The sequence below is a fragment of the Melozone crissalis genome, unplaced genomic scaffold, assembly GCF_028551555.1.
Source record: "Melozone crissalis strain CALT ecotype California unplaced genomic scaffold, PUWL_Pcris_2 ptg000056l_1, whole genome shotgun sequence".
Taxonomy (NCBI): Eukaryota; Metazoa; Chordata; class Aves; order Passeriformes; family Passerellidae; genus Melozone; species Melozone crissalis.
This window is the reverse complement of record NW_026535834.1, coordinates 9,346,438-9,359,627: the sequence shown is the minus strand read 5'-3', so window position 1 is coordinate 9,359,627 and position 13,190 is coordinate 9,346,438. Positions and strand designations below refer to the sequence as shown.

The 13,190-nt window shown below is 44.6% G+C and overlaps 2 protein-coding genes across 4 annotated transcripts in view; both read right to left on the bottom strand.

Annotated features, from left to right (window-relative positions):
* The window catches only part of SAV1 (salvador family WW domain containing protein 1), a 60,986-nt gene extending 52,959 nt beyond the window's left edge, over positions 1 to 8,027 (bottom strand). For both annotated transcript variants that reach the window (XR_008483773.1, XM_054286895.1), the window contains exons 1-2: positions 7,780 to 8,027; positions 4,808 to 5,260 (exon numbers count right to left, since the gene is read on the bottom strand). Coding sequence is in view for 1 of the 2 variants with exons in the window: in XM_054286895.1 (XP_054142870.1) it covers positions 4,808 to 5,260; positions 7,780 to 7,873 (547 nt within the window). In the remaining variant the exon portion in view is untranslated. The remainder of the gene's footprint in view (positions 1 to 4,807; positions 5,261 to 7,779) is intronic.
* A 1,312-nt stretch (positions 8,028 to 9,339) lies between these two features.
* NIN (ninein) overlaps positions 9,340 to 13,190 on the bottom strand; it is a 72,721-nt gene continuing 68,870 nt past the window's right edge. For both annotated transcript variants that reach the window (XM_054286865.1, XM_054286866.1), the window contains exon 29: positions 9,340 to 13,020. In XM_054286865.1, coding sequence (XP_054142840.1) covers positions 12,817 to 13,020 — 204 coding nt within the window. In that variant the 3' untranslated portion in view covers positions 9,340 to 12,816. The remainder of the gene's footprint in view (positions 13,021 to 13,190) is intronic.

The window sequence follows — 13,190 nt, the reverse complement described above, 5'->3', positions numbered from 1 at the left end:
AATGTAATATAATATAATATAATATAATGTAATATAATATAATGTAATGTAATATAATGTAATGTAATATAATATAATATAATGTAATGTAATATAATGTAATATAATATAATGTAATGTAATATAATGTAATGTAATGTAATGTAATATAATATAATATAATGTAATGTAATATAATGTAATGTAATGTAATGTAATGTAATGTAATATAATATAATATAATATAATGTAATGTAATATAATATAATGTAATATAATATAATGTAATGTAATGTAATATAATATAATATAATATAATATAATATAATATAATATAATGGGTTGTTTTTTGTTTCAGCTGCTGCTTTTAAGGAATATCAACACTGAAACTGAGGCTTTAATTCTCCTTCCATTTCTAAATCCAGTATCTTCAATTTAAGGTTTTGAATTATCAGTTTTGACTTTGAGCAGCACATTCCAGTGCACTTTATCAATGCAAAAATTCCTTCTCTTACAAACCCAAATAAATGCCAGGTGTGAACAGTCTGCAGTGTGTTCTTCACTCAGGGAAGCTGTGTTTGGGAAGGAACAAGGAACTGGAATGAAGTCAGTGCTTTCCCAGTAAAAGGGATTTTTCTGAGGGAACCCTGCCTGGAAAGAAATCCAACCCTCTGGAGCAAAGATTCCCAGCAAAGGGGAGGTAAAAAGAGCAGCAGAGAAATCCCATCCCCAGCATAAAAAGGGCAAAGAGCAAATCCAGAGGAGAAAATTCCACTGGCGTAGAAAATGCAGAGAAATCTCAGAAGTCCCCACCAGCGACTTCACCCAAATCTCCAAAGTGTTGCAGAACAAATCTTACAAAACACTGTTTGTTTTCAATTAGCCCAATTGTCCTGAGAGCCTTTTCAGGATGCCAAAATCCTCTCCCTTCCCCTCATCAGAGCAGGAAGAGAAGATGAGCTAAGTGTTTAATTTGAAAAGAATAACTAACAATAAAATAACAAAAATTTCCAATAACTCTCCTGTCCAGCCAGGTCTGCAGTTCCCACCTTTCCTAACCCTCTCCACAGCCTCTGAAGGAGCTTCCTGAGCACAAGCTCCTCTTTTGTTGGAGGGAATGGGGCGTTCCAAGCAAGCACAAACTCACAAATAGGAAATGGCAGGAAGAACTCTGACAGCACCAAGAATTATGCTGCAAAATTCCTGCAAAATCAGCACAAAAGAAGAAAAAGGCAGGAACTGCTGTTTGTTTAAAAATGAGAGAAGGGTACACACAGAAAAATAAAAATATGGCTGTTTCAGCTCTAAATGGGTTTTGTGTCATAATCTCATTTATTTTGCTCTTACATTAAACAAGTTGGCAATTTTTCAGGGGTACAACTTAACAGATGAACCAAAAGCACAGAGGATTCTCTGTTAAACTGCTTTTTCTCCTGTGACATCCCAGTGAACTCATCACAATCCACCAGCAGCAAGTGCCTTTACATTGAGAGTGTTGATTTCAAGCTCAGCAATTGTCATAGACACAAAGAATGGTTCAGCTTACCGCTCACACAGGCACAAATAACTCTGAGGTCTTGGTTACAAGTTAGTTCCAATCTACACTGAAGGTATAACTTCAACCACAGACCTCCCCAAAACTTTAACCTAGAAGAGAGGAAAGAGATGGCGAGGAAAGACAGGTAAAAGTCTCTTAGAATTAAAAGTTTGAAAAGGACACTCATAATAATTAAAAAAAAATTAAAAAAAGAAATTAAAAATTTAAGAAATGCCACAGAGGTAGCTAAATGTATAAAATTAGGAGGTATCTCAACTGAAAATATTGGTCAGGAAAATCGGCAGCGCTGGATTGGTAATGAGAAACAAAGTGAATGAAATATGGGAAGGAGGAGATGGCAGAAGTGAAGCACAGGGAGAGAGAAGGAGCAGCGCCATGGGAGGACAGGGCAATGCTGAAACAGCAACTGCTGCAAACCCCAGGGCTGCCTCAGCACGGCCTGAACGCTCTGAAGCCTCGAGAAGAACGTGTTTGTAACTTCTCCAGTCCCAGAGAGGAGAGTCCCAGTTCAGGATGAGAGCTGAAATGCCCTGGCTCCTCTCCACGTGCTCCCAAAACCCCCTGGGTGTGAGCACCAGGGATGGCAGCAAGGCAGGGACAGGGACACCTCGGGCTCACCAGCAGCACCTCCTGGGGAAGGCACCCACACACACAGCACCGAGCAGGCACCTCTGCAGGGACAGCAGGGGCAGCATTCACAAACTCCAGCTAAAAACCACAGTGTGCACTCGGAACTGCAGGCACCAGGCAATTCTGGCATCCCCATGGAGAGAAACAACAATGGGGACGAGGAAAGAAAAGTTATTTAGACAAAGGCTCTGGAAATGCAAGAAAAAGAAACAAGAATTGCAGAGACATTTGGGTAACTCAAGGAAAACACTGAAGCTGTGAAGGCATGGGATGGTTCAAATAAAAAGAAGCTGAGTGGTGAGATGAAGGAAGTAACAAAACCTAAAATTTTCTTATTTTGGGCCACATAATTCTATAAGAAAAAAGAGAAAAGGATTTTAGATGTTCAGATGGAGATGGAAAAAAATGGAGGAAAGGGAAACCACTGGCAACTGAAAGGCTCAGCTTTGTCTGTCCCTACGAGTGCATGAGATTAAATACTCACCCAGCACCAGACCTGTGTAAAACTTGTTCAAAATATGAAATGTTAAAGTATGAGAGTCAATGACTAAAGCAAGCAAACAGGAGCAGCTCCTTTATGATTTCCAGGGCTAAGGTCAACAAACAGCACAAAAAAATCTATTTAGGAAGAAGATGTTGCTACAATTGAGCAAACTATGGAGCTCCTTCCACAAATTTGTTATAAATTTGCTCTATGAATGTCCACTTCCAAGGCAGAGCTCCATTTCTGGGAATCTCCTCAGCAGACCCAGCTGCTGTTTAATTCTGAAGGTTAAACTGAGGGATTGGTTTGTGAAATCCTCCCCTCCTGCCTCTCCTCCCTAAAACATCCCAGCACAATCCCAGCACTCGTTACCTGCACAGGTAAATGTTTAATGCCTGCTGGATGAGCAGTAACTGCAGCGATGCACACAAAATCCAGGCAGAGCAGAGATATTCACATTTAGAAAAGCAAAGGAGGATTCAAGCAGCAGGCCTTAAAGCCCAGCAGTGGAGAATTTCCTGGCTGGCATTCCCATTTTCATGGCAGTGTTTGTGTGGTGAGGGAAGCACAAGGCACTGACAGGTTCTGATCCCACACCCCAGGGCAGCAGCATTCAAAGCTGATGTTCTCCCTGGCAGGTTTCTTGTTCTAGACAGGAGATTTGTTTTATCAGACACTAATCACAATTTTGTTCATAGATTGCAGGTAACAATGTATTTCATATTGAAGGTACATCATTTACAAGTTTGAAATGTTTGTTCCCAACTCCTCCTTGGGCATAATTTTTGTCATATCAGAGTCAAATATTTCAGAAAAGTAATATTTAATGGATTCCTCTTCCTTATGCTGTTTAGTTTTAGGAAACAAAGGCAAGTTCCAGTGAAACTTAGGGGGAAACAACCATACTTACAAACAAATTTAAAAGCTAAAAGAAAGGAGTCAAGGATTAGGAAGTAAATTTCAACACTAATTAGATGCCAATTTGCTAATTACACAAAGCAGTCATTCCTCCCTATGACTATTTATAAGGAATTATTTTAATTATTGAGGTCAAATTCAAACAATGAAATTAAGTAATAAGATGATAATTAAAATTTAATGATAACAATAATAACAACAATGCTGCAATGTTGTATTTGAGTTGTTGGTTATTCTCTACACCATGAAAATAGAAGACATCCCCCAATGAATAAAATTTCTTGCTAGCCAGCAACTGATGTGTAGAGGAGATGTACATTTGCCTGGCATTAAAAACCCCAAATTTGCTTGGCCTCAGCTCATTTACTTAAGAAAATAATCCTGGTTTAAATCTAGTTTTTCTTTTTGGGTATGTGTGAACAAACCCTTAATTCCAATTACCTGGCATTAGAAACCATATGTGTGAACAATCCCTCAATTCCAATTTCCAAAACTGATGTGTAGATGAGATGCACACAAAATTTGCTTGGCCTTAGTCCACTTACTTATGAAAATAATCCTGGTTTAAGTCTTATTTTTCCTTTCTGGATGTGTGAACAAATCCTCGATTCCAATTACCCAAAACTGATGTGTAGAGGAGATGTACATTTGCCTGGCATTAAAAACCCCAAAACCAGCTTGGCCTTACTCCATTTATTTAAGACAATAATCCTGGCTTAAATCTGGTTTTCCTTTCTGAGTATGTGTGAACAAACTCTCAATTCCAATTACCCAAAACTGATTTGTAGAAGAGATGTACATTTGCCTGGCATTAAAAACCCAAAAACCTGCTTGGCCTTACTCCATTTATTTAGGAAAATAATCCTGGTTTAAGTCTAGTTTTCCTTTCTGAGTATGTGTGAACAAACTCTCAATTCCAATTACCCAGCCTTAGAAACCACATGTGTGAACAAACCCTTGGTTCCAATTACCCAGAACTGATGTGTAGAGGACACATACACAAAACCTGCTCGGCCTTACTCCATTTATTTGTGAAAATAATCCTGGTTTAAATCTATTTTTCCTTTCTGGATATGTGTGAACTACTGGAAGATGTGAACAAACCCTCAATTCCAATGACCCAAATCCCAGAAACGCCATGACAAAGCAGCTCTGTCCTACACACCTCAAACACAACCCTGATCATCCAGACTCCCACCAAAACCGGATTTTAAAGAAAACCAACAACAAATCCTTACCTGAAGTGTGCCTGCCATGATTGTGGGACATCCTCTGGAAAAGATCACTGTTGTGCTCATAATACCTGTAGTCCTCGTGCAGGCGCTCGTTCAGCGGACGTCTCCTGTGGCCCTCGTAGAAGCGCTCGCAGTAGTAGCCGCGGGCATCGCCGTTCTCCAGCCCCGCGCCGGCCTCGGCCAGGAAGGGCTGCGAGGAGGAGGAGGAGGAGGAGGAGCCGTACTCGCGGGGCACCTCGGCCAGGCCGCGGGCCAGGTACGAGGGCGCGGACAGTCTGTGGCTCTCTCGCCTCAGGATCTCGTGGGGCGGCCGCGGCACCGGGCTCCGCAGGAAGCTCTGCGCGCGGGACACGAGGCCGTCGCCGGGGCCGTAGGCGGAGGGCGCGGGGTCGGGCGGGCACAGGTCCGTGCGCCGGGGGATGGTGGGGCCGTGGCGGATGAACGAAGGCATCAGATCTGCCGGGAGCACGGGGACAATGAGAGCCCTGCCCGTGTGCGGTATTTACACACTGAAACTGGGGAGATTCACCCAAGGCACCTCTCATGTGAAAAATGGGTGTTTTGTGATTGGCTTCTGGCAAATATTCAAATGAATATTTTGTGTTGTGTTAGAAAGTGATGCTGTGTTAATTCTCTTAAGTACTGTGTTAAATATGGTTTTAGGTTATAACAAAATGTTAAAATAGAAACGATGCTATGTAGGATACTTTTTTTTAAAGAAAGGACTCGCACTGAGATAGCAGCCACAGGACACCTGAATCTCTCAGAGAAAGAGAATTTATTGCTCCTTTATCAGGAGCAATGAACTTCGTCCTGCCTCACTCGGGCAGGATGATGCCATTTAGGATTATGAGGAAGAAGCTGACACTGCCCAGCCAGAATCCTGTGTTTGAATGGAATTTATGCATCATGGATGAGCTGTATGAATATGCAACAGGCTGTTGCTTTTAAGGGTTAATCCTCTGTTAATGTGGGGCCTTTTTCAGGCTTATTTTGCGCAGAAAAGGCACCCGGACTGTCTGTAACTCTTTGTTTCTGTTGTCTCATATTGTCCTAATCCAAATTATTATTACTCTAATTGTATTACTATTTTTCTAACCATTTTATTACTATTAAACTTCTAAAACTTTAAGAACAAGTGATTGGCGTTTTTCACATCCTACAACTCCCTGCAGGGAGGCGCAGACAGGTGGGGTCGGTCTCTGACAGAACCAGAGGACACAGCCTCCAGCTACAGCAGGGAAGGGATAGGTTGGATATCAGGAAGAAATTTTTCACTGAAAGAATAATAAAGTACTGGATGCTCTTCCCAGGGAGGTGGTGGAATCACCATCTCTGGATGTGTTTAAAAAAAGATTTGGCGCTGTAATCTGGGTGAGGTGTGAGGGCACAGGTTGGACTCCATGATCTCAGAGGTCTCTTCCAACCTCATCATTCTGTGATTCTGTGTAAGGCCTGTGTAAATGTGGTGCTAAAGCTGCAGAATGTCCAGGTGCAGCAGAAAACCAGCACACCCCACACCAGGAACTCACTGAGCAAAACTGCAGCTGCAATAAACAAACCAACCCCAAACCCATCAAAAAAACCACACAAGGAAAAAAAAAAAACCCCAAACCACCCACACTGTGCTGTGGCTAAATCAGTCAGGGTTCGTGCTTCTCTGTGAGAAGGGTCAAGGAAATCCACATATCTTGGCTACTGCTTCTTTGGGAATGTTGTCCTTACAAACTGGGAATGACAAGATGTTAATGCCCACAGGAATCCAAGACAGAAACAGAATTCACACTGCCCCCACTAATCCCAAAGGCACAAAGTTCAGCCAGAAAAAACGATGTCATTCCATATGCATTAAGTCCTCAAATTATCAGGGAGATATTTCACTTTCTCCTTTAGAACTTCACTGCCTCCCTCCAGTATATGAAACATTCCTCTTCTCCCTACTTTTACTTTCAACATGATAGAAATAAGTAGTTTCCCTCCAGATAAATTAATATAGATTATAACTTTCGCTTAGAATGAGGTAATTCCTATTACTAATTACCTTTTATTAATAAACTCTTACAACTCATGGTTAAAATATGGTGCACCCCAGAAAATGTCAGTAATAAATTTACTTATTTATTTATTTATTGAGCAAACAAACCCATTTCAATCTCGGGTTGTCTTCTGAGACAAACACAACCAAACCAAAGCACACCTTCAGTGTGAGTTTGTGGTGTTGTGCCCAGCCCTAGGAGCACAGGGCTGCGGCATCAGAGCCACGGGAAGATCCCTGCAGCCCAGGTGACCTCACCAGGTTGAGTCACGGAGAGGACCTGGAGCATTTTCTATGCAGGGATTTTATGCAACTGCCTGGCGGGACAGTTATCTCATCCCACAGTGCTCGGATAATGAAAACAAGCGAGGTTCTGGAAGGAGCGGGCTCGGTTCTGGAGCCGCGGCCCCGAAGCTCCCCCGGGCCACAGGGACCCCTTCCCTCCCTCCCTGTGCCCGGCTGCTCCAAGCCCCGGCCAGCCTCACCCTGGAGCTTTTCCCCTCATTTAAAATCAATCTCCGAACCCCGGCCTGCTGGAACGGAGGAACCGGGCACCGAGAAAATCATAAAACCCACAAAACCCACCAAGTTCGGGCACGCTGAGCGTCCGCTGGAACAAGGCGTGCAGGGCTCCCTTTGAAACTCGGCTTTCTTTTCAGTTTTAACTTCCCTCCGTCATCTCCCAGGGCTCATAACAGCATCATGCACATATTTACAGGGAGAAATAACCCTTACACACATTTACAGGGAGAAATAGCCCCTAAACGCATTTACAGGGAGAAATAGCCCCTACACACATCCACGGGGATACCTCCCCCTCACGCCCCTCACCCCGCCAAGGCCGCGCAGCTCCAGGGCCCGCCGGACCCGCAGCGGCCGCACACAAAGGCCTCGGGATCGGCCCCCCGAGCCGGCGGCCCCCGCTCCCCCCGACACTCACTCCGCAGCAGCGGGCTCGTCTCCTTCTTCACGTACTTCCCCTGCACCTCGCCCGGCTTGGAGAGCTCCGTCCGCGTCTTCTTCCGCGACAGCATCCCACCTCCCGGCCCGCTGCCACCGCCCGCATGCCCGGCGCCGCTCCCCGCTCCGCAGGGCGGGGAGGGGGGGTCCGGCCGCCGCCGGGGGCCGGGCCGGGACCAGGAGCGGGGTTGGGATCGGGATCGGGACCGGGACCGGGCCGGGGGTCGCTGAGGGGACGCGGCGGGCGCGCGGGGCGTTGTGGGAAGGCGGCGGCCGCCGCCCTCCGGGACGGCCGCGGGGCAGCGCAGGGGAGGGGGCGCGGCCACAGCGCCCCCGCGCGGCGGGGAGGGCGCGGCCCCTCACGGAGCGGCGGTAGCCCGCCGGGACAGAAACCCCGGAATGAGAGAAACCCCAGAAACCCCGGAGTGACAGTGACAGAACCCCACAGTGACACAATCATTGAATCGTTGAGGTTGGAAAAGAGCTCCGAGATCAGCGTGTCCGAGCTGTGCCCGATCCCCACCTCATCACCCAGCCCAGAGCACTGAGTGCCACCTCCAGGCCTTCCTTGGGCACCTCCAGGGATGGGCATTCTTGACAACGTTTTCCGTGGAGAAATTTTCTCAAATATCCCATTTAAACCCCCACTGAAGCTGTTCCTTCTTGTCCTGTTCTCTGGAGCAGAGCCTGACCTCCCCCAGCTGTCCCCTCCTTGTGCAGAGCCACAAGGGCCCCTGAGCCTCCTTTGCTCCAGGCTGAGCCCCTGCCCAGCTCCTCAGGGATTCTGCAGCCCCTGCCCAGCTCCTCAGGGATTCTGCAGCCCCTGCCCAGCTCCCTCAGGGATTCTGCAGCCCCTGCCCAGCTCCCTCAGGGATTCTGCAGCCCCTGCCCAGCTCCTCAGGGATTCTGCAGCCCCTGCCCAGCTCCCTCAGCCTTTCCTGGGGCTCTATTCCCTTCCCCAGCTCTGTTCCTTTCTCTGGACACGTTCCAGCCCCTCAGTGTTTCTTGTCATGAGGGGCCCAGAGGGGACACAGCAGTGCTAGACCAGGGAGGATGGAGCAGGGACCCACTGTGGTCCCCTCCAGCCTTTCCCACCCCTTGATTCTGTGAAAAGCAACAAACACTCAATATTTCCCTCAATATTTCAATATAAAGGCAAAGAGTAGGGATGCAGCTTCAGCTGAACATAAGCCAAGGTGTGTTCACAACCTGTCAGGTTTTTACACTTAAATTTCATACTTTCATAATGTGAAAAGCTTTTTCATAGCCATCAAACCATCCCTTTTGTTATTGTGTATGCCTTTGATACTACTTGCAATATTTACAACATCCATGGGAAGAGAAGCTGTGGCTGCCCCTTGGATCCCTGGAAGCGTCCCAGGCCAGGTTGGACAGGGTTTGAAACTACCTGGAATAGTGGAAGATGTCCCTGCCATGGCAGGGGTGGATGGGATTTAGGTCCCCCCAACCCAAATTGTTCTATGATTTTCATGTTGGGCAAAAACCAAAACACACAAGTATGCATCGTACATTATAATGTATTTTTTATGCTCATTATAAATAATGTATCAGTTGCTTCATCTCTCTGCTTTACATGATGTTCTAAGGACAATATATTACACCAGAACAAAACAAACTCAATAGAAAAAAAATAATATACATTTGTTTTCCTTTATACACAAGTTGTTTGTCATGAAACGACACCGAACAGAGATTGGACAGGTAAATGATGGAAAACCTGAGTGACAGGGATGGCATTTGCTGGAAGTAAACAAAAGGATTTTACTCTTTATCAATCCAGACTGTTCCCCCCTGCTATACCTAACATATAACCTGGCTAAAATAAAAAATGTTAATATCCTGTTTCTTTCCCCAAGCAGAATTCAAACAACTCCATTTTTCCTTGTATTTAAAGTCCCACTTGCAGCATGTGCCACAATGAAGACTTTTAAATCATTCTAAACTGACAAGCAGCACTTGAGCTGCGTGAATTTTGTACACCTCTGTTTAACCTGGGGTCTGTCCCCTTCCAGAACCCCCAACCTGAAATGTCTATGTGCCTTTATTTTCACAGTGATTCATAAAGTAAGAGCTGAAAACATTTAAAACACCACCTGGTAATGAAGTAGTTCATATCTGACATGGCAGGGCCTGTTGTAGGAACAAGGCCTAAAAGTTCAGTGATTTCTGACAGCAACAATAACATTAAATACTTTGGTTTTTTTGCCTATTCTGCATAGGAGACACATTCATGCACAAAACACCCCTAATGCTTAATAAATTATGTGTTTCTATGCTTATTTTCAGTAGCCTGGACTCTGTAAAACAGCTGCTTCTCCTCTGAGCTGCCACACTGAACTCAGGAGCAACGTGTGGAAGCAGCTCTGCCTTTCTCTGGGATCCCTCCTTGTGGGAAGGGATTGTCCTGAATTGTCCTGTGGCACCCCAGCCACTACAGGACAGGAAGGCAAAAGGCACTTCTGAGAATCAATCCACACAAATCTTCCTGTGAAATTGGAGTTTTTACCAACAGCACGTTTTCCTCCTCCTCTCTCCTGTAGTTAAGTTGGTTTTTTTCTGAGGTTTAGTGAAAATACAGCAAAGTAGGATAGGGGAGAAAGGGAAAAAACCAAAAGTCCCTTTTCCCTATTTCTGCTTCTCCCTTTTTGGTGCTGTGCTCTAGCAATGTCTGTGTTTGGTTTATAAAAGCCTGGTAACTACCAGGAGATTAAAAGAATTAGTCCAGCCTTTAAATTGAGCAACATGAAAATAATTGCACAATAATTTAAGTGAAATATTCATTCCTTCCTTTCATACTTTGGTCACAGACACAGGTAAATCAAGGTCAAGGTATGAAGTAGTCTTTAAATGTACTAGATAATATTTTTTTACAAATACAGTTCTGAACCTTATTTCTTTTGTTTCCTGGAATTATTTTGGAACTTTGCTGATTTCCAGAGCATGGGTTTAGGGTGTGCTCAGTTCCCACTTTGCCAACACACAGCCCTGGTACCCACACAGATTTATTATCATGTAACTCACACCACTTTGTGATGAAAACACCAATAAATCACTACTTCAGCTTTTCAAACCCTCAGATTTCTATAATTTTAAGACACTTCCAGTTTGTGAAAATATTTTTGCAGCCTCTGAAAAAATCTAAATCCTTGAATTTGGGATGACTTGGAGAAATCTCCACTACATGCAATAAGAAGAGCACAGCAGTGAAATAATTTATGAGGACTCCAACGTGATGTTATTCCATGATTCTATTTCCATTTCCACTTTGTTGCCTGCACAAAGCAATAGAGGAGGAAAAGGAGGAGGAAAAAGTCACTCCCTGTGTCTTTGGGGTTTGTGGGTTCAGTCCACAACCCCTCCAAAATGGGTGAATAACCCCAGAGACACAGAGAACATCCTCTCAGCCACATCAGTACACAGCAAATCTCATTTTCCACCTGCTCCTCCACAGCTTGCAGGCAGTTTTACCCCAGTTTCTGGAGGAATTCTGGCTCCTGACACAATGATCAGCTTGCCAGTGGTCTCTGAGACAAAACACCTCTTCCTCCCCCTCCCAACCTTGCATTTAAAGAGGTCCAGTTTCAAGTACTCCAGAATGGCCCCAGTTTATTTCCAATGTTTAATTGTGTCTGACTGTTTTAGGGGAGGCAGGGCAGGATAACACATACCCCCTTGAGCAGGCAGGCTCTCATCCAGCTGCTCCTCTGGCAAACCCCTCTGTCTTGAAGGTGTTCCCAAAAAAATTTCATTTTTCCACTCATCCCAAACCTCGATGCTCCTCTGGAACCTGGGTAAGGAGCACCAAGGAAATACTGACCCAAATCCAATTTGTTTTGTCCTGCTTTCCCTCAGGGGTGCTTACCTCCCTCTGCTGACATTTATACCCACATTTACAGCCGAAGGAAGCTGATTTAGGCTGCTGCTCCCTGAGTTCTTCATGATTACACTGAATGTGTTTCTTCACAACTAATGACAGGTTCTGCACTAGGATTAACACGAAAGACAAGACTTTTCCAAATGATTCCTCAGGTCAGAGCAAATGCTGCATTCCTGCAAAGCTCCATGCTCATGAGGGCTCCAACACCAGGATCCCACTGACAAAATCATCCCAGTGCTCCTCTCCATTCTTCTGCCAGCAGTTTAATAAACGCACTGCACTGCTTTACTGAATTCACAAATCACACAAAGCTCCCAGCTCTGCTTCTGCTGAGTGACTCTTCCTGGGTTTAACTTATTTCCATATACAAAACCAGTAAGGCCTCTACAATTCAGAGTTGTCTGGCAGCACAGCTTAAAAAAAAAGGAAATTATAGTCTTTATTTGCTAGTTGGGAAATTCCTTCAGATGAAATATTGTCACACTTAGTTGGAGGCAGTAGTCTAGTTCTGTATTTTAAATAAATCTCTTTTTTCTGAGCTCTGCAGAGGAACAGCCATGAAGAACAACCCAGAAGCCTAATGAATAATTGCTTTAGAGAAACCAGATGAATAATTGCTTTAGAGAAACCAGAATAAGTTCACAGGACACAGCCCATAGCAGCAAAGTCTTGCCTTCAATTACATTTTTGCTGAGTGTTGAAGACTGACCCATCAGCATTTCTAGGTTTGGAGCTATTTTAGAAAGCTGAATATATTAAGTTTTCAGTTCAACAGTCTGAGTTTTCTTTAGGCCTTTGCTTCAATCTAGATGATCCAGTACAGGTAATTCAGAATTTGGATTGTAATGAAAGCCAAGGCATCAAAATAGGTTAACCTAGAAAAACATAAGTTTGAAGTTTTTTACATAGTGATGATTATTTTTAGGCAAAACTTAGCAAAAACCCAATTTGGGAACCAACAAAATTCTCCTTTGGTAGTGTCCATTTTGGGAATCAGCTCTGTGCTCTCTGGGGAGGCATTTGTAACCAAAACTCATTCAGTAGAAAAGGCAACGCAGTGAGAAGCTGAAATATTCCCATTTCAGTAAAGTGCAGGGGCTGTGACACACAACAGCTTTGCTATGACCTGATCTCTGGGCTGAAGGAGGGGGAGGCCAAATTCTTCACTATTCTGTTGAGATTGGCAATTTTCTCTTCCAGTAGATAATTTCTCCTCTCTGCAGTTTTCTGCCTCTGCTCTGTCGCCTCCAGAGCCTTCAGCAGCTGCGCGTTCTCCACGTAGAGATCCTTGACCATGGCATCTGCCTTGGTGTTCTTGGAAAGCTGGGAATGGGACAAGGGACTCAGCAAATGGCAAAGAAAAACCCCAAAAGAGGTCGGGAAGTCGGTGAATGTGTCAATTATAGTTCAAATATCAAAATAAAACCCCACTCCTCTCATTAAAAACCCAGGGTCTTTAGAGATGCTGTGGATGTTCGGAGATTGGAAGGGGT